The sequence below is a fragment of the Corvus moneduloides genome, chromosome 2, assembly GCF_009650955.1.
Source record: "Corvus moneduloides isolate bCorMon1 chromosome 2, bCorMon1.pri, whole genome shotgun sequence".
Lineage (NCBI taxonomy): Eukaryota > Metazoa > Chordata > Aves > Passeriformes > Corvidae > Corvus > Corvus moneduloides.
In genome coordinates, this window is record NC_045477.1 from 118873532 (window position 1) to 118893789 (window position 20258).

Below are 20258 nucleotides of genomic sequence, written 5' to 3' on the forward strand. Positions count from 1 at the left end.
TCTGCCCACAAAATGGGCAAGTCCAGAATTCATCTTCTAGTAGGAAATAACATTCCTTATGGTTACAAGTTTTAAGTTAAGATTTTTGTGAATAATTGCTTATATTTAGAACTTTCCATCTCCACATATAATCTTCTAAGTACAGACAGCTTTCAAAAGAAAATGGAGAGAAGTGAGACTGCAAGGATGGGACACAATATACATAATTTAAATATTTGAAGTGGGCTGTCTTTAAAGTATTTTGCAGTGCATTATTTTTGCTGGAATTGTGTCAAGATCACAAAAAAAGAGCGTTGCCAGCTCATTCAGCTCAGTTTGCATTACTTATGGCAGGTAATGCTTAGTTCCCTCATCTGAAGTTACATTTGTGTGGGAAGATGGAAGCAAGATTTCAGCATCATGAAAACAGGAGAAATCTTTACAAGCAGTAAATGTTTCATGTGAGCCTTAAGAAGTCTTCTATGCTATTTTACAGTAGTATTTTATATTTTACCTGGGGTTTGCCATTTTCCTTAGCATTTAAGGCTGGCATCTGGATTCTGCACCGAGAGGCGCCGTTCAGGAAGGTTTTAGAATTCTAAAAAAAGAAAACAAAACAAACTCCATATTTTTGCTGTTTGTTTCTTTTAAGGATTACATTAGTGTCAATCATCTCTCTGGAACAAGGTTTTGTGCATTGTCACATAAACATAACCCCAAATGGAGCATCTTTAATTTGATGACAGTGTGTTTTGAGATTTCTGAGTTCTTACACAGAGCTCTGGCAATGGACATAAAATGCACTCACAAATTGATCTGAAGGTTTTCACACAGGTTTTATATAGAAGCAGCTGAATTCAGAGCACAGTCATACCCCTCTCCACAATTTTAGCTGCTTTTTCCTCTACTGAACTTACTGATTGCAAACTTAGTTTTTGCCCTTAAGCAGATGATTCCACCAGCAACTACAGAAGTTGATTTGTTTCATGAAAACTTTGATTTTTCACTTTCCTAACCCCTTTAAGAGAAAAGTTCATCCCTTTAGCTTATATTAGCACTTTTAACCCAGAAATGCAGTGTGTTCTTGTGGACAGGAGTGTTAATGAGGATCCTGAGCACCGCCAGCAAGTTCCAGAAGAAAACATGAGACAAAAAAAGCTACATTTTAGGCACCAGATGCACTTACTTTTTATCCTTACTTATTAAGAAGTACATTCTTGTGTCAGTTCACACCAAAACTGCCTTCACTGGAAAACACCATTTCGAGATCTTTGGTTTAAAAAGATTTACCAGGGACATTCAGATTTGTCTGCTGAAGTAAATATACAGCTTTAAAGCAGGTGTGCAGTCAGGTATGGACAACCTAAGTCCAAAAGAAGCACTGTGCATTTGTCAGGGATGAGATGTTTAAGTGTTTAATCACACACTGGATGCCACATTAAAAAAAACCAACCAACCAAAGTAAAACAATAAAAAACCCCCACCAACTCTGTCCCAAATAATACCCCCTTAAGCTCACCACCACAAATAAAAAAAAGCATGCAAATGGTCACTGAACAATCCAGCTCAAAAAATCAATCACTGGGTAATTCTTTCCCCCTCCCCCAAAAAAATCAAGAGTATGTACTTCAGTATTTTTTAGACAAACTGCCCTTCATCAGTCAAATCCTTCTAAGAAGGCAAAATACTTTTGAAGATAAATTGTAGTATTTCTGCAGCTCAGTACAGAGCTGAGGTACAAGCAGTCTTGGACACGCATTCCTCAAAATAAACCAACAACACTCAGGCCCCCAGGGTCTGATAAAACAGATTTTGAAGTTTCATCTTACAGAAAATCTGTCTCTTGTCAAAAATGTGATTTACAATAATCCACGGGGAAGAAAATCCATTACCTAGAGACAAGTCATCTACATTTTTAATCAGCAGCTCAGCAGAGGAAAAATGAATGACTTTTTCATTTGACTGTCAAAAAATAAGATTTACTGTGGTAAGGAGAAAATGTCTAGGGAAAAGGACTAGACTGAGAGGCTGCACATTTAATATCTGGACTTCTTCCTCCTTTTCAGGAGATAAAAATTGCAGCCTGGTAATTTTTAAATGCACAAGCACTTTGCAACAGGAGTTTAAGGGAGGGAAGTTTTCTGGGAATGCGAAGTCAAGATAAAGGAAGTTTCTAGAGCACAAACACAGGTCTGTATGAACATGATGTAACTATGGAAGAAAAAAAGACAAAGGGAGAAAAGATGAGAAGTAATAAAACCAGTTCTAAATCACATTGCCTGAAGGGAAAAAAAGAGTTAAATCTCCTCTTTAAATTTCATGAAGGAAGTGCAGCAATTCTGAATAAAGCCCACTGACTCCTCACTTGCATTTGTCATAGGTACAGCCCTTCAGAAAGTCAAGATTAAGCCTCCAATGCCAGCATTTAAAAGCACTTTATTGTCCTCAAGCATTTATTTGGAAACAAATTTCAGATGGGCAAAGCAGAGCCAAGATGAACTCAGGCAAATGAAGCACAGCCCAGGAAACCAGAGAACAAAGAGAAAGAACCACACGTTCAAGGCCCTGTGCCTGACTCTCCATCTGTGGTTTTGGACAACTCAATGAAATCAGATTACTCACCACTACAAACTCTGTAAAAATATTGGGCTCACGACCACGCTGCAAATAAACAGTAGACCAAATTCATCCAAGACAGTGACACCACACAGAGAGGAACCTGATCTCTGAATCTTAATATAAACCTGAAGCCCTTCCCTCGTGCTGAGCATTTATTTTAATGGTGCTTAAATTTAACTGCCTTCATTCTTCCACAAGGAGATCTAGTTTTTAGCACCAGCCAGCAGAGCTGCCTGCACCTACCCAGGACATCTGGCCAAAATGACCTGAGCCTTATGAGAACAGCAAGTTTAATGCCTTAGAAAAAAAGATTTCTAACTATTTGCAAAAGCACACAAGGTTGTTCAGGTTGTCACTGAAATGACTGAACAAGAAAGGGACAGCAAGCATTTGTTGCCTGTCAAATTCTACCCCTGTACAACACAGAAGAAATATCTTTTCCCTCTTTTACTACACGAACCTTCCTTCAATTAGCACTCACTTTTCTTTGCAGTCAGAAACTGTCATTACCACATCTACATCTGGACATCTTGAACTTCTACTCTTACCTAATTAATTTCCCTAGTTTAGAAACCCACCCTCCTTGCAGCAAACAGAAGCTGTGAGCCCCTTCCACAAGGGTTTAGAATCCTTGCAGACCACTCAGGACTGAAGCATTTGAGCAGTCCCAGTGACAAAGCTCCCAAGGACAAAGCAAATCTCAATCTGAGAAGTGTCCAAGGCAGGTGGAGAAGCCCTGTTATAAACTCCTCCCAGATTTCCAGATGTGAAATGGGAATTGAGAAGGAAGAAGTGATTCCTTTGCTCTGGAGAGGGAGGTTTCCAGGGAAACAGAAGGTCAAGTGCATCCCACACAGTGAGAGTGAGCCCGGAGCAGTGACCTTGCTGCTGCACTAGAGAGGATTAAGGCAAATGCTTGTCCTTTTCTGCAGCTGGGGGAAATAGCTCCTAAAATGCTAAATTTTTGCTAAAAGTATCATGGCAATTAGATCTTCCATGTCAAAATTTTCCACACCAGCTCATTGAGACATATGAGCAACACTCTGTGCATAGTTCTTTAGTTACGCTTTCCAGTTAAAGTGTATTTGAAACAAATAAATACTTACTTCCATAAGGCTTAACTGGATATTCTGAAAAAATGATGCTCTGAACTACCTAAAAGCTAAGGAAATATGGGACTCCTAACAGCAGGCAGTGAGAGTCACTTAAAATGCTCTCAAAATTTACAGAAATTACTTCTAAGAAATGAAAGAGAAATAAATGAAAAATACAGAGCGCAGTGTGAGCCACCTTGTCTCACAGGAATAAACTACGAGTAGGAGTTCCACAGAGCATTAAATGCATTCAGAAGCTTTATCAGAAGTGCTTCATATGAAGATAAAAAAAGCATTAACTGGTAAAGAAGAGAGAACACAGACTAGAAAAGTTGCCTTCAGTCCCTATTCAAGAGCACTTAAAATGCAAAACTCCATCTATCTGAAAATATTAGGTGGTGAAAAAAACAGCCATCAACCCTGTACAACCCGTGAGATTTGCAAAGAAAAGGTCACAGGAATCCACATGTACAGACAATTTCCATGTGGGATTCCCCTGGGACCTACACCTCTGATTTGCCTTCAGACATGGGAAACCTCATGGCCTGCTCTGCTAATCCCCTCTACTATCCCAAAAAAATACTTGGAAATGTGGCAGACCTGATTGCCCAGAGGTTCCTGGGAGCCTGGAGCAAGAATTGCTCTAGAGTTTGGCTGCAGTAGAGACAAACACAGACCAGAGTCTCATGGAACATGAAACAAGATCAACCTGTGAGCACAGTCCTGAACAAAACTGGGCCAGGAATGACATTCTGTTACGAGAAGTTAAACACAGCTGGTCTTCCTAATGCTCTCTTTGTTCCCCTTCCTTGCTTTTTCCTTTTCTCCAATTCCATTTGGATTGTCTCCCTCCTCTTGGGTCACAGCTACACGAGGCAGGAAAGGAATCATCTTCTCACACAGCAACTCAGGATTTCCAAGGGACATCTTTCCACCGCTGACACAACTTTCTAAAATACGTAATTGTGAGCACATAAAACACCCTAGGAAGGTGCTCAGGAAGACTGAAGAAAAGTAAGAAAACTCAATAAAACACAAAAGAAGAGATGAACAGCTTTGACTTGGTTTACTGTCATAAGATCATTTGTTCCAAAACTTTATTTAAAACAAATTAATTCACCTCTTGATTCACTTGCTTTGAGAGAAAATAAGCTCCTGGTTTACCAGTGAAGCACAGAAATCCAATCCTTGCCTCAAGTACAGGATCAGTTATAACAGCCTGGCACAAAAGGGGCACCCAGACAATCTGATTTCCAGAACTATCTTAATAAATGTGTGTATTAGGAGGCAAAAATCAAAAAAGAAAATGCATTCACTTACACTGGACGGTGTGCAGGAGCAACTGACATCTCTAGGATCTGAAATAAAATACCACACATAGTTAATGGTGAAAACAAGCCTAAGGAAGATCTCTTCTACAACACTTTCAAATAGCGTAATTTACTGACAATAAACTGACAGTACAGATAAAAATTGACAATAAACTGACAGTACAGATTAAAAATGCTATTCTGGCAGTCCAGCTCATGACAGAATTATAGTTATATGTGCAGGACTTCTCTTCCTGAGACAGGACAGTCACAGTAAAACATCCGAGTCTGCACAGGGACAGGATGGGGCATTCCTCTTTAATTTCTAAATTAAAGTGTCAAAACCTGCTCATCAGCTGACTCCTGTATTTCATAGCACAGAGGATGGATGGCATGGGTTGAATGGCAGCACAGAATATGCACTGCAGCCAGGTGGGCCGTTCTGCTAAGGTACACTGAAATCATTTATCAACACAAGAGCTAATGACAGGGCAATGGACTGAGCTCTGGAATGTCATTCTGTCAGGGGTGCTGGGGACCTTCTGGGTAACAGAGCTGGGGAGGGGTCTGGGGCACAAATCAGATGAAGAGCAGCTGAGGGAGGCTGGGGGGCTCAGTCTGGAGAAAAGGAGGCTCAGAGGTGTTTTATTTCTCTCTATAATTCCCTGACAGGAGGGGGCAGCCGGGGGGGTCGGGCTCTGCTCCCAGGGAACAGGGACAGGAGGAGAGGGAACGGCCTCAGGCTGGGCCAGGGGAGGCTCAGGGTGGGCATCAGGAAGAGTTTCTCCATGGAAAGGGTGGTCAAGCACTGGAAGGGGCTGCCCAGGGAGGTTTGGAGTTCCCATCCCTGAAGGTGTCCAAGGAAGGCCTGGAGGTGGCACTCAGTGCTCTGGGCTGGGGACAAGGTGGGCATCGGGCACAGCTGGGACTGGATAACCTTGGAAGGCTTTTCCAACCTCAGTGATCCTGTGATTCTGACTGTATAAACTCTTTGGAGGTACACAGGCTCTTCTCCACCAAGTGTTCTGGGAAGAAGTTCTCTAAGCATGGGCACAGCTTGAGGAATATGAGCCCTCCATGGTTCTGTCCCACTGAAGCACTCACGTTCAATAAGGAACAGGAAACAAACAACCCCCATGACAGCCACGATGACCCCAGGCACCACAAAGGAGAGACCCCAGCACGTGGACACCCAGTAAGCAGCAATCAAGGATCCCAAGATATTCCCCACTGAAGTGTGTGAATTCCAGACTCCCATGATCAAACCTCTCCTGCATTTAAATAAAAAAAAAAAAAACACAACACACACAAACATTTATTATAATCATTAATCTCTTGATAAAAGTGTATCAAAATGGCTGTTCATCTGTGGTGTCACTGAAATATTTGCAGTCTTACAGTTCTTTAGTTGATTATTTATGCTACAATTATTTATGCTACAATCCCCATCTGGCAATTTCAAGGCACCTAAATATTAATAAAACTGTTGTAAATACTCTGTGCATGACAAAATTCATCCTGCACTTACTGCCATTTAAAAACACCACTAGGGCTTGCCTATTTCTGGATAGTTTCTTTGATTAAAACAAGTATGCTCAGGTTGTGTAGCATCTGGACACCAAGCACATTGCACCAATAATCTGATGCTTGTAGGATGTGTCACACTTATCAAGTAGAAGAAATCAAACTGTACAGGATATGTGAGGCAAATTCAGTATTTTCTGATCCCATTCTGGACTTGCTGGGCTCTGGTAGAAGATGACACCTGCACAAGCTTGGCTAACACACACATCAGGCTCCTGTCTGCCTGGAAATCCCAGATTAGAGCTGCTGTACATCAGCTCCAGCTGAGCTAAGGTAAACCACAAAAATCCCATTGAAATCATGACAGCAGGGATTTTTTTTCCCTTGTAAGTCATGGGAAAGCTGCCTTGCCCTCAGCAGGATTTTATCTGGAGTAGCCTAACTTGAACAAACCCAAACCTTTTCCACAGACTGAAGACAAGATCTAAGAGGTCTGCTCATGCTTCATGGGATTTATAGCAGAATGAAACCAGGTCACTGACATTCAAACCAGAGCCCTACTCACCAGTCCACTGTGGGGCATCCAAAAAGTAAAGGATGCTGCTTTTGCACAAAGCAAAACCCGAATAAATGTATTTATTTTGCACAAACTCACTGGTTTTGTTCAGTATTGTTACAGCTACCATTCTCTGCATTTCCTAATGGAAAATTAGTTTGAGCCTATATAGTCTTAACTACCCTGTGGTTTATATAAAAATCAAATACTGAATTTCAGTACATCCTTCTCTGGAACTGAGACAATAACACTCTACATATAGAAAGGATGGTACCATATTATATACCATTATTATATGCTACATGCATCAACCATTATCAGAGCCAGTGGATTTGGCATGCAGCTCTTGCAAAATTTATGGAAAATTACTGTATGGTGTGACAAAATAAACATCATGAGTGATCTCTGTGAAGGATTAAGATAAAAAAAAGCCCCAAGCAGATGATTTAAAGAAGGTGATAAAAGAAAGGTTAAATCAGGTGCCATATGTATTTTGTCTTTTAAATTAAATTTTCAAGTTTATGTAAGTGTGTTAGAAAAAAAGACATTGCACAAAGGTATTTTTTACAGTTCCACCCTGACAACTGTTTTGAAACACAAATGAAAACACAGGAAATTCCACATTAAAGTGGCATAATAACAGCCTTTACTCAGAGTAGTTTTAGACTGTTTATATTTGCAAGAATTATTCTAATAAAATTCGGAAATAATTCATCTGAAAAAGAGCTACCACAGAACACTGTTTTGACATGAGTGAGACAGTTTCAAACTCATATATAAATTAATCAGCATAACAAAGGAAACGCCTCTCAAAACTCTACCTGCTTGTTTCATCCCAAAAAAAAAAACCCCCACAGAAGCCAAAGAAAGATATTTCATTTGATTATAATATCACAGCCCAGAATGTATTGATCTGTACTTCCAAAACTTTGGATTATTTATCATTTACCTTCCTTTTCCAAACCAGTTGCCAATACATGTAACGACACTCGGCCAGCCAGTGGTTTGCACCAACCCATTAGCTATCTGAAAGTATATACAAATAATAATAAATAAACATTCCCTGCCATAAATCAGGTTCCTACGCCATTCCTGCCAAGTGCTGCATTGGGAAAAGGAAGTCTACACAAATGCTTTGAATTTAGAAAATTAGTGGGGGGTTTTGAAGACATTTTTTTTCCCCAAGAATAAACAAGTTACAAAGTTTTGCAGAGATTCTTCCCTCTACTTACATCTCTATAATTAGTTTATGATTTAATTCACAGAATACTGTAATTCAGTCACATGCTTACCAAAAATCACATTGCTCTGAGCTGAGCAGAGAAGTGAATTCACCACACTCAAGCAGCAGCACAACACTTATCTCAACTTGAGCATATGGCAAAGCATGTTTGCAATCAAATAAAGCAGAAAAAAAAGGCAACTTTAGGGGAGACTGGATAACTTTAAAATGCTTAACAGACACCTGCAAATAAACAGAGAGGACGAATTTACTTAATATACTCAGGATGAAGTAAGAACTATTTCAGCCTCCACGTTGCACAGAACTTTAACTCCTCTCAACTCCTAAAAAGCTCCCTCTCTACAAATGCACCATGACACAAATATCACAATGCAAAATCTCACATTTGAACATGCAACAAAACCCAACCTCACTGTACCCAACAAAAACCAATGGGGCTGGTGATGTCAGACCACCCTTGGAATTACAGGGCTCACTGACCACATCCCACAGGGCAGAGACAGTCAGCTCAACCCTAAAGCAGGCAGCTCCTGTCCTGGAAAACACCTGATCCAAGAGGGCTGGGGCAGTGACAGATTAATTGGTGACAAGGTTACAGAAGTGCTGGGCCCAGGTTAGTATCTCTGCATGCCACCTTGCTCAGTGCCATGCAGACGTGCCAGAGGTGAGAGTGTTACTGCAACAACACAGAAAGCAGCAGTGCAAGGTGCAGACCTGTCCAAAATGGCCCCAGAGCCAACCCTACCCTGGTCCTGACCTAAATTCCATTGCAGGCCAACAGTAAAAATTCTTGTGACACCTGATCAGAGCTCTGAAAAACCTCAAATAGTGAATCTCGTTACATAAACTGCTTGTTCCCAGCCACACCAGTGTGGGAGCCTGCTCATCATGAGCAGTATAAATGCAATTTTCCTGCAGAGAAAGCCAGGATGTGTCACTCAGGTCTTGGCAGACTGACAGAAGTAAATATGCTTGTTTTAAAACTCGCCCGCATTTAAGCTTGCAAAGATTTGATCACTGATTTGACACAGAGTGAAACACACTAATTTGCTTTCAAAGATTTCTTCCACTAAAACAAAAAAACCCCACCATTTTTCAAAAATAAATACCCGGGGGTATCCACTCTATCACTTCTGCCTGTCATCAACAACATATCCCAGCATTTACATCCTCCCACCCAACCACTCATCACTGTGTGCAAGTGAAACATCCCCGGTATTACCCTGAACAGCACCATGAGAACTCTGAGTGTCTAAATTAACACTGTGCCTACCTGGGCCATTATGTAAAACCAGAGATTATGTACATTATAGAAATAACCCAATCCAAACATTGCAGTGAAGAGTCCACTGGCAAGCATCCCCCCTGTCAGATAGTACCGGATGGGCAGCCGCTCTCCTATGAGTCCACTTGGAACAGGGAAGGAAATAAAGAGAAAAGCCATAATTAAAAATGAGATCACACCCCAAAAACCTTCACAAATGAAGAATATTTTGTGCTGTTTAATTCTGGTTGAGGAGAAACCATACTGGTAACTGCTGTTTGCCTTTGCAGTAGCAAAGGAGCAATTTTTAGCACTTGACAGAGAAAAAAAAACCCCAACAAAACATTTCAAGTTCATTAATTGCTAAGTTCTGACATCTGCACAACCATCTTTCAAGAAGATACTCATCTGGAGCACATTCAAAGCCATTTACTTACACAGTCGTTTTCCAAATTATGTGTCTCCAGCCATCTGAAGTGAGACTTGTCTCCCTTGCTAACAATTCTACTCATGAAGGGTCTGGCTTTAGTCAATAAAAAGAAGCATCTCCAAACAGCAGCTAAGACTACACGCTTTAAGATGGGCTTGGTATTATTTTTAGGAGGTATCTGCTCCATTCTTTGACTCTAAAGAAAGCCAGGACAATCATTTTAACCCAATCAGTGCAATTTGAAGACTGATTAAGTTTGAGGACAGATATTCCAGTGCATATTCCTTTATATTCTGCATGAAAAAAAGACAGGCTAGACTTCAGCCTGGAAAATATTCCTGCACAAGGCAGTCAAGATTGGTGCAGGTAAAAACTTTCTATACATCAGACATTAAGACCACTGGGGCTCAGAATCATGTTGGTCTTTTTCTCCATAGCAATCAATTTCTCACTCTCCATCAGAAATTCTGCAGCAGGAAAGCAAAATATCTCAGAAGTCACACAGCCTCATAAATAAACAGTAAAGAGAGTGGGGTTTTACCTTAAATACATTCCAACTGCATATGCACACAAAAATGAGTAATCCAGCGCTCCCAGTAACTGTTTGTAGTTGCTCTTATCTAAGAATAATTTTCAAAACAAATTATCAGTTTAAATGTACTAATTACCTCCCAACCATTTCTATACATAACAAGAAAAATGTCAGTGAACACGCACTGACATTTAATTTTCAGTAGGCACTTTCAGACTTCAGCAAACATTTTGCCAATGTTTTATTTAACAAAAAAAAACCCCTTCTGCCTCTAACATATCAGGAAAGTATTGGTAGACCCATCCTAAATTCTACCTTATTCAAAACAGCATTTTGGAAGAGAAGAAACATCAGTTACTGGCAAGGTGCCTTTTTCTTATGAGGCCTTAGGCAAAAGAAAATCCAAAATCCAATTTAACAGCCTTGATTAAAAGTGGAAAGATGAGTTTCAAAAGCGTGAAGTCCTAGGAGTCAAAAAGGCTGAAAAAAAATATTCCATTATAAAGTCTTTCAAAGAATCAGCTTAATATTTTTTTAAATGGTTAAAGCCTCTTGCATTTCATTTTCCAGCTATTCACAAAGCACAGAAAAGTTTTGCTTAAAAAAACCCCAGAGTTCTGCCCTGTAGAGCAAACAACCATAATCACACCTAAAAGGGAACTGCAGACAGGATGGAGGGAGCAGAAGGGGCTCCACCCAGATGGAAACACCAAGTCAAGTCTCAAGGGACCTGAGCTCATACCCACATAGACAGTTTGTAAATTTATTTGCAATAAATCGCCAGAATTGCCATTGGCTTTGACCATGAAGTCACAGATACTAAAGCATATTCCTTCTTTCAGTGTCACTCCCAGCTTTGCCGGAAAAACAGCTGAAAGAACAAGTCTAGAGTGCCATTCCAAAGGGGCAGCTTGGCAATAATGTCCATGAAAAAAGAAGGACAGTTGGGTTCAGAAGTCTCCATTAAAAAAAGTCAATCGATGTTTCAGACAAACAAACTCAACTCCCCGGCCCAGGGACAAGAAACACTCCCCAAGTTTAACTGCATCCCACCTGGGGGATTAAATTTTTCCAGCAGACCCTGCAGCAGGCAGTTAATACACTGCATTTTGTCCACAGAAACCCCAGAGCTCAGATCTTTAATTATCTTTGAAGAGAGCAGGACTTTTTTTTAATTGCTAATTAAAGACTTATTAGAATGTATGGTTACACAGGCTGGGGTGGACTGGCACCTTGACAGAACGGACTAATCTGTTCCACTGATGTTCCTGGTAGCAATAAAAGTGTCAAGGAATGATTCAAAGTCTCATTTAAAGTCAAATACGATTAAATTAAACTTTAATTGTTCAGTAGGCAAATATTTTTTCTTCTATTCAAGTGAAAGGCCAGGTTCATAAGCTATCCAGTAAGTTGACAAGTCTCTTCTGCAATAAAGTCTCCCCTTTTTCTTCATTAAAACAGAGAGGAAAATATTCCTTCAGGCAGATAAGGACTCTGAAAAGTTCCAATTTAGATAAGCACCAAGTAATTTCACTTAAAAGATTGCTGGACCTTGAATTAAACAAGCAGAAAATGATAATGATTGATTTTATTCTTCACCCTTTTTTCCTTAATAGACACTCTAAAGACAAATCCCATTTTCTGACTGAAAACTGATCTACTGAAACCATCTCATAGCTTTAACAAGTAAAATAATATAATTTGTTTAAGTGACTTTAAGTAGCAAAGACATCATAAGGTAAGACACGACTTCACTTTCTGTGGAGAAATGAGTGAGGACATGGAAAACAAACACCCCTTCCATGCACATCCCCCCATATGTGAAGAAACAGCTAGAAGCAAATAATCTAATTACGAATATCAGCTCATTATTAGGAAAGGAAAACAGAAAACCAAAAAAACCCAAGCCTTACCAAATGGCTCCCAACCACACTGAGAGGCATTAAATGGCTTTTTGACAGGCTGGATCTGGGCAGCATATTCTTTGTAGGAGTCAACCTCAACTTCATGTGAAGCAGCACAATGCTTGTGCAGCTCTCCCTGAAACAGAAAGGACATGTGAAAATGGAAAATTGGGGACTGATAATTCTCCTACAGCAAGAAATTTAACAATTCTAGATTTATAAGTACCCGTGTCAAACCCACCAAAATCAGTGAAATTGTTGGCCATTATTAATTGCTTGGTATTTTGCTGGGTGAAGCCACCACTCCATGAAGGAGTAATGGCATGGTTAGAAAAAACATTCTACTGTAACCTGGTGTTTCTGACAGTGACAACTTCGAAATTCTGCAGTAACATCAAGTACTCTGCCCATTGTTACTCATCAGTTTTATGCAAGACAGCACTGGGGGATTTGGTTTGTGTTTGGCACAAGCTACAAACACTGAAGATTAAAGTAACAAACCCAAAATTAGAGAGTTTGTGTCATCAGCTTTACTGGGAACAGTCACAAGGGTACAGACAACGATGATTACGATGCTCAACAGTACTGGGAACACTCTTGGAAATGCCAGTGGAATGTTCAACTCATCAGCTATGAGCAACTTTTCTCAACCATAAGAATGTAAACCTCTCAAATATCTCTAATTAGATTAATTCACATGAATGAAGTGTAGGCACAGCTGTTTCCAGCCCAAAACCCAGACTCACACGCAATATTCTAGGTGTGGTCTCACTAAAGTTTACCAAGCAAATATCACTGTGTACCAGCTTTATCAGTCTTTCATCTTGAAGGCATTTCAAGCTAAAGTTTAACCTTGCCTTTCACAACAGGAAATACTGAAAAAGACAATGACATCTGTGTCTGACAGGAGCAGGAGGATGTTTAAACAAGGACACCACCTCTCTTACCTTCACTATACTGATAGGTTTCCTTGACAGATGGAAGCTGGCATACAGCAGGAAAGTAAGAGAGAAAATGAAAGCTCTATACCTACAATATAAAAAAAAAAAAAATCGGGAAATTTTTTTTTTTAGATTTTCTTTTAACCCCAAGTTACACAAAAAACATTACACAAATCATTGATAATATGGAATACTGGAAGACAGCTTTTTTGTGCTCTCCAGCAGACTGAAGAACCACCCTCCCAGTTATGCTCCTTCCCATCTGCTCTGATGAGGCTTTGGGAGGGAGCCTGGTGGCACACGGGAGCAGGCAGGACAACGTGGCAGCACCCTGAGCCCACAGAGCTGACCTGCCTTGTTTGCAACCCTCCTTTGGGGGCTATAAAATATCAGTTCAACTTCAAACACACTGATAATCAGACTGCACACCTCCCTGTCTTGCTGGGTTTTGTGGTATTACTACGACATAAGTGATGGCTCTCTCAATTGTCAGTTTGGATATTGTGGGGTGTTCCTTCTTTTCTTACTTTAGGATCTTACTTTTGCCTTCCTCTAACAATAGAAATCAGTCATTTCTAGAGATGGAAAATGGGACTGACACTGGAGCACATGGAACAGAAGTGAGCAGCTTTGGGATTGGGAAGGAATTCTCCTTTGTGCCTCACTGGCATCCTTGGGACTTTCTCTACTGTTCAGCTAAATTAAAAGGGCATCTGAATCTCACTGTCACTGCAAGCATTAAACAAAGACATTAATCTGATTTATTCTATTCTCTACCTGCAATCTCAGATGTTTAAGGAGAGTGTTTTGTGGATTTGTGCTTTTAAAAGTACCCAGAGTGTATCTACTGGCTCCTTCTAGCCTCGATCTTAAAAATAACATCTGTAAGTAAAAGTACATATATACACACAAATATCTGATATCACACTGCCTGCTATAGTCCCTGATTTTTAATGAACCTTTTTCAATCACTTTTTGCCTTACGAACTTTTACATAACCAGGGTCTTGTTTTATAGTTCTGGCATATTCACAGGGGCATTAAAAAGAGTCATCCCATGAGCTGAGTTATTCACCCTCATGACTGAAAACATCCTCACAAGGGATAAAACTGAAATTACTTTGCTCCTGCTGCTCAACTAGAGAAAACACATGATAAAATTGCTCAGATGGAAAGTGCCTGGTCTTTCATTCGTTATTTTTTTGTTATTCACACACAATTGACTCAGTATTCTATCTCAGAAAGCACATGCCATAAAGCTTCCAGGATTAGTTTTCCTAAAGCAAGGAGGATTTGATTTTTGTTTGGTTTTGCTGGGGAGTTTTGTTGCTTTTTATTTTTTTAATATTGCAGTAGCAAGTGATGCCTTTTCCTGGTCTTAAAACCGAGAGTCAAACACAGAAGGAAAAAAGGGATTTTACCTTGGTATTTATTTTAAGGAGCCCCAGGTGCACACATCCAGGTCAAATGCACCGAAATGCACACCACAACGCACAGCCCCAAAAGATCAGGTATAACATTATAGGTTTTACTAATTAGCAGATCTATCAAAGATTCCCCAATGAGAGGCTCGAGTGAGCCCCCCTCCTCAAGGAACCTTCCCCTGGATGGTTCTATCTTGGTTTACAGAATGTGTTCTGGAGAGGACCTTGGGCTCTGGGGCACACTGATCCCTGGCTACGAAGCTTCTAAAATGTTGAGTCTCCTAGCTGAACAAACAAGTCCAAGAATGTAGGCAAAAAGCACTAAAAATACAGAAGTTGTAAAAAGGTACAACAGGGGTATAAAAGAAAAGGCAAAAATCTTCATGGCATCACAAGAACTAACACTGTAATTGTACAAGTCTGTATCACACATCAAATTACTGGGGAGAAAATACACTTCTGGCTAAGAAAAGAAAGCTAATCTTGAGCACTCCTCCCACCTAGGAGCTTGAAAATGCAATTTATCCTTTCAAATACATACCTTGCACAGAAAAGGACAAAAGGCTTTTATTCTCCAGCACACTTGACTAGTAAGGGTTTGTCTGGGTTTCCCAACAAAGTGCCTCACTTTTTATATGTCAGCAATATTTATTTATTATACAACTGACTGTATGTTCTTCCTGTATGTATTAAGCAATGAAAAAGCAAAAATTCTGAGCAAGGCAACAGATACAAACTCACACTGTCCACAGCAAAGATCACCACCAACACTTCAAGACTTACCACTGATCTCGTGAGAATGAAGTGATGAAACGAATCCCCGGAGGAAGCTGAGCCATCTACACCACAGCTGGCACCAGATTTTAGGTGACACAATGATGTACGTGTGACAGCGTTATTTGTTTCTTCTGGAAGCGTAACAAAGATCCCCCCAAAACCTCTGGATGCCACAAATGTGGAATATCTGCTGCTGAGCTGATCTCCCTGTAGGTTTTTTTTTTTTTCCTTTTACCTTCAGTCACGACGTGGCAAATTCTTCACTCTGCCTTTGTTTACTGCTGATCGTCAAACAAGAGAAGCTGGTAAGTAAATAGTGTGGTCGAGTTATTGGGATATTTTCTAATCATAACATTTGAATCAGCAATTATCTATTTCAGAGGCAAGTAATTAACATCACTAACCTTTATATCAAAAATGCAGTGGAGAATTTTAAGCCTATACAAATTGCAGCCTTCTCTGGTTTTTATAATTTATAATTTATTTTGAGAGCTTGGCATAGTACAAAGCAGTGGAGACACAAAGGGAAGATGTACTCAAAACTTGATCCAAAGCCAGCTTACATCAAAACACTCCGCTTTTGTCCCTGAATGACTACAAATAAGCAATTCCCAGCTCACAGAGATCTGTTTGAGCACATCAGAAACATTCATGAGCTTGCAATTTGTTCAAAAATGGCTGTAGTGTTTCCAGCCTGGAATAAGAGACTCCTCCAGCTTGAAAGTGGGTGCTGCTGAACAATGCTGCCAGCAAGGCTTGACCAGCACTCCCTCTTCCACCCCATTTCCCTGACCCAGTATCAGCACTGCACAAAGCTCTACATAGCCAGAAAACTTGGAAAAGGAAAAAAACCAAGTTTTTTTACCACTTAAGCTCCCTAAACCAGCAGAAGGGAGAAGGCAGGATCATGTGTGTCCTTAACACACGGGGAAGAGCGAGACCGTGGCAGTTTGGTTTAAAGCGTCACAGAGTTCCTCCTGTTTGTTCCAACGTGGGCTGAAGCCCCTCGACAATAAAAAACCCCACATTTTATTACAGGTACTGCAACAGGAACTGGCTGCACTGTGACCTGGCAGCAGCTCAGGCAGCTGCTGAGTCAGGTGGCAAAAGGAGCTGTATGCAAAAGGTGTGACCACAACTCACACATACAAACCGAGCTACCCCAGCAGGATGCCAGGGGACACTCCAGGGTCTGCAACAACCCCGCCACCCTCCTGGCAGCCCTGGTTAATGTCAGCACCATGCTCCTGACAGGAAGCTGGCAGGATTCAGGATCAGCTCTCCTGGTAAACAACGGGAGGTGAGCCAAAGCAAGAAAGCACAACTGCCAAACCCACGGTTGGTGCTCACCTGAGAATTTTAGGGGCTGCCACAGGACAGGCAAAGGTGTGAGACTCTCTCCTCTCATCTTCACTGCCCCATCTTGCTACAGAAATCCAAACTGCTCCTCCTCAGCCAGGTAAGTGACAACACCAAACAGGATCTGCTATGTCCAAGCTGGCAACTTGAAAGCTTCACCACCCACACAGGCCTTCTGCCCAGGGATGGAGGAACACTACTCCCTCTTTACATAACAGAGTATCCCACCAGAAGATCAAGGCTCTGCTCCTTTATGCTAACACATTTTTGTCATACCTCTATTTTTTCTACAGTGTCCTGGTTCAGCTTGCCACCTCCCTACCCTAAGAGTGATTTGACTTGCTAATCTCGTTTGGCATGTTCCACCCCCTCCCTGGCCCTGAATCAGATTGTGCAATTAATCAAACCCCATAATCATTCCTACCCAACACGAGTTTCCTACCTCCTCTCTGAGGTTGAGGAGGTTAGGGAAAGTGCAACCCCACCCCCTCCTCTCCCAACTCCAGATACAGATCCCTGCCTCTGTTGTGTCAGACCTTGTAGTCCTACAGCCATGGTTCAGGTGCCTGATCCATCAGAAATCCTGTCCTGAAATACAGCTGATCCAATAGAGAATATTCTCTATTCTCATTCTGTGGCCACAAAATTGCCATGTAGGATGAATCCAAGGCAGCAGAAGCATAAAGACAAGGACTAAAAGGTGAGATTGCCCCTTACAGCCACAGCTGGTTAGTTAGATTTCAAAATTTCCATTTCAAAACAACAATTTCTCATCAGTAATCTGTGTTTGATTGAAATGAGCTGCAGATAGCTCCAAGTGGGAGAAAAAAGATAAGGAGAAAAAGAGGTTGGCATAGGTAGCTCACACCAGGAGTGAATTTTTCTTCCAGCAGTAACAGATCCATTTCAGGATGATCTCAAACCACTTTTCTCATCTCTCTCAGTAGTCCCAAACACCAAAATTATTTCACTGATCATACCAAGTGAGGTGACAAAAATATCTAGTGGAAAAAAACGTGAGAGGCCAGCAAAGAACAACACCTGAGGTCAAACACCTCCTTAAACGGCTCTCTTAAAATATAACGGGACAGGGCAATTATCATTATAGCAAAGCAATTGTTTAGCAGGTTACTATTTAACAGCTCTAGTGCAAGCAGGAAAAGACTTCACACATCTTACAAAAGGTTTCAGTGCTCAGTGGTCACGCCAGGTTGCACATCTGTGCACTTGCTGCACAGATCATACACCACCTCCCAGCAGTGTATCCTTACCATAAATCCCATCACAAGGATCCCAGTCACTCCCCAGCACAGATGACTGGACTATCAGCAGCACAGAGAGAACTGCAGCCTAACTCTATCTGACAGGGGTTGATTTCATTTTATGTACCACAGGCAGAAACACCTGAGCTCTCATTTGCCTGTCAACAATTTATCTCTGTCTCCACACATCCTTAAGTTCCTCCGACATTCACGTGCATTTTAATAAACATAAAAAACATCCTCCCCATAAGCAAAGAAATTTGTGGCAATAAAACTTGTAATAACAGTTTGTAAAGATCACCTTTTACTGTAGATTAAAACAGATTTTAAAACCACGCTACACTTCAGAAATTACACTAATAGGCTACAACACATAACCAGTAGTTTACCAACACATTTTCTGTATTTCAGATTTACTGATGAAGCCCAAGGACAACGACCCATTCAATCACACAAACTTGTTTAATGTTCTTTCATTTTCAGCAAGTATTTCTGTCGACAGTGAAACCAACCCTCCACTTCCTCCTTGCTGCACTGCAATGTACAAAGCCATATTCCGGCATTTACTTTGAAACCATATTTACCTTTCAAACTTGGTATTGCGCCTTTGCTGCAGCGGCTGAAGCATACCTTCCTCCCTATTTCAGGAAAACAGTCACTGGTGAGCGGCTCTTTCCCCCTGCAAACACGGCAAACCCTGGATCAGCTGTGCTGGAGAGGCAGCGGGAAGGTCCTGCCCAGCCACAGAGCAGCTCCCCCGGGGCTGAGATTAATTCTGTCTGCAGACACTGGGTAACCAAACCCTCCCCGGGGTGTCCTTAAGGGCTCAAAACGCCTCCGCACACACGCGCATCAAATGCACATTGTGCTTAATACCCGGCAGCTTTGCACCTGAACCAGAACCTGCCAAATCCATCACTCTGGGGCCTTATACAGCCGCGTTCTCTCTATTTAATACAGGTGGAAAAAAGGGTTCACCGTGGCTTAGCCACATAGGACCACAGCCCCTGTGAGCGCACGGTGAGCCGGTGCTCTGGGACCCGCAGGACAGACCAGAGCGGCTCCAGCCATCCCAAAGGTCAAGGGCAGCGGAAGCCCAGCCGGGGAAGGGGCAGCACCGCCTTCCCCGGGGACCCACAGCCAGGGCAGGTGTCGAGCAGGGCAGGGCCGGGCTCCGTCTCGGGTCCCGCCGGCAGCCCCGCGCCCCCGGGGCACCAACCTGCGGTGCCACCCCCGAAACCGAGGAGCGCCTCCAAACGACCCTCCCCGTCCGGCAGGATGGGGAGCTCCGGGCAGCGCCCGCCCGTGGAAAAATAAACGGGAGAAAAGGAGACAAAAGGCGGCGGAGCGCTGGTGGCCGGCAGCGTGACTGAGCTCCGCGGCCGCCGCTCCCCAACACCCCCGGCCGGCCCGGCCCGGCCGCCGCTCCCGAGCGGCCCCGCGGCCGAGGAGCCGCCCCCGCTCCGCCCCCGCCGGGGGCTCGGCAGGTGCGCGGCCGCCCCCGCCCGCACAGCCTACCCTGGGCTGCTGTTCCCGGCGCTGCTGCTCCCTCCTTCCACCTTCTCCTCTTCCTGCCAGCTTGCCGAGCCGAGCGGCCGGGCCGGGTGCGGCTGCGGATCGCCGCCCGCCGCCGGAGCTGCGCGGCGGGACCCGGCGGCCTCGGCCCCTCCCCGCCGCGGAGGAGGAGCCTGCCGTGAGAACCCTTTGCCTTAGGAGGAGCAGTGCCAGCAGGTCAGGGAGGTGATCCTGTGCCTCTGTTTAGGCCAGGTGAGGCACATCTGGGGTGCTGTGTCCAGGTCTCCTCAGGACAAGAGAGATGTGGAACTCCTGGAACGGGTCCAGTGGAGGCTACGAAGATGAAAGGACTGGAGCATCTCTCTGATGAGGAAAGGCTGAGGGAGCTGGGGCTGTTCAGCCTCGAGAGGAGACAACTGAGAGAGCACCTCATTAGCGTGTATAAATGTCTGAAGAAGGGTGCCAAGAGGATGGATCCAGGCTCTTCAGCAGGACAAGAGGCAACGGGCAGGAACTGATGCCCAGA

The 20258-nt window shown here is 42.6% G+C and overlaps 1 protein-coding gene across 6 annotated transcripts in view; it reads right to left on the bottom strand.

The window, feature by feature from the left end:
* The window catches only part of SLC37A1 (solute carrier family 37 member 1), a 36307-nt gene extending 16432 nt beyond the window's left edge, over positions 1-19875 (bottom strand). Inside the window, exons 1-11 of one of the 6 annotated variants that reach the window (XM_032101056.1) lie at positions 19736-19875; positions 18802-18896; positions 15603-15877; positions 13403-13484; positions 12465-12591; positions 10561-10639; positions 9599-9734; positions 8375-8547; positions 6107-6273; positions 5013-5050; positions 494-577 (exon numbers count right to left, since the gene is read on the bottom strand). In XM_032101056.1, coding sequence (XP_031956947.1) covers positions 494-577; positions 5013-5050; positions 6107-6273; positions 8375-8547; positions 9599-9734; positions 10561-10639; positions 12465-12591; positions 13403-13484; positions 15603-15658 — 942 coding nt within the window. In that variant the 5' untranslated portion in view covers positions 15659-15877; positions 18802-18896; positions 19736-19875. Of the gene's footprint in view, positions 1-493; positions 578-5012; positions 5051-6106; positions 6274-8031; positions 8109-8374; positions 8548-9598; positions 9735-10560; positions 10640-12464; positions 12592-13402; positions 13485-15602; positions 15899-18801; positions 18897-19436; positions 19615-19735 lie in introns of those variants that run through there. The other 5 variants (XM_032101053.1, XM_032101051.1, XM_032101054.1 and 2 more) reach the window with 5 other exon arrangements.
* Between the last annotated feature and the right edge of the window lie 383 nt (positions 19876-20258).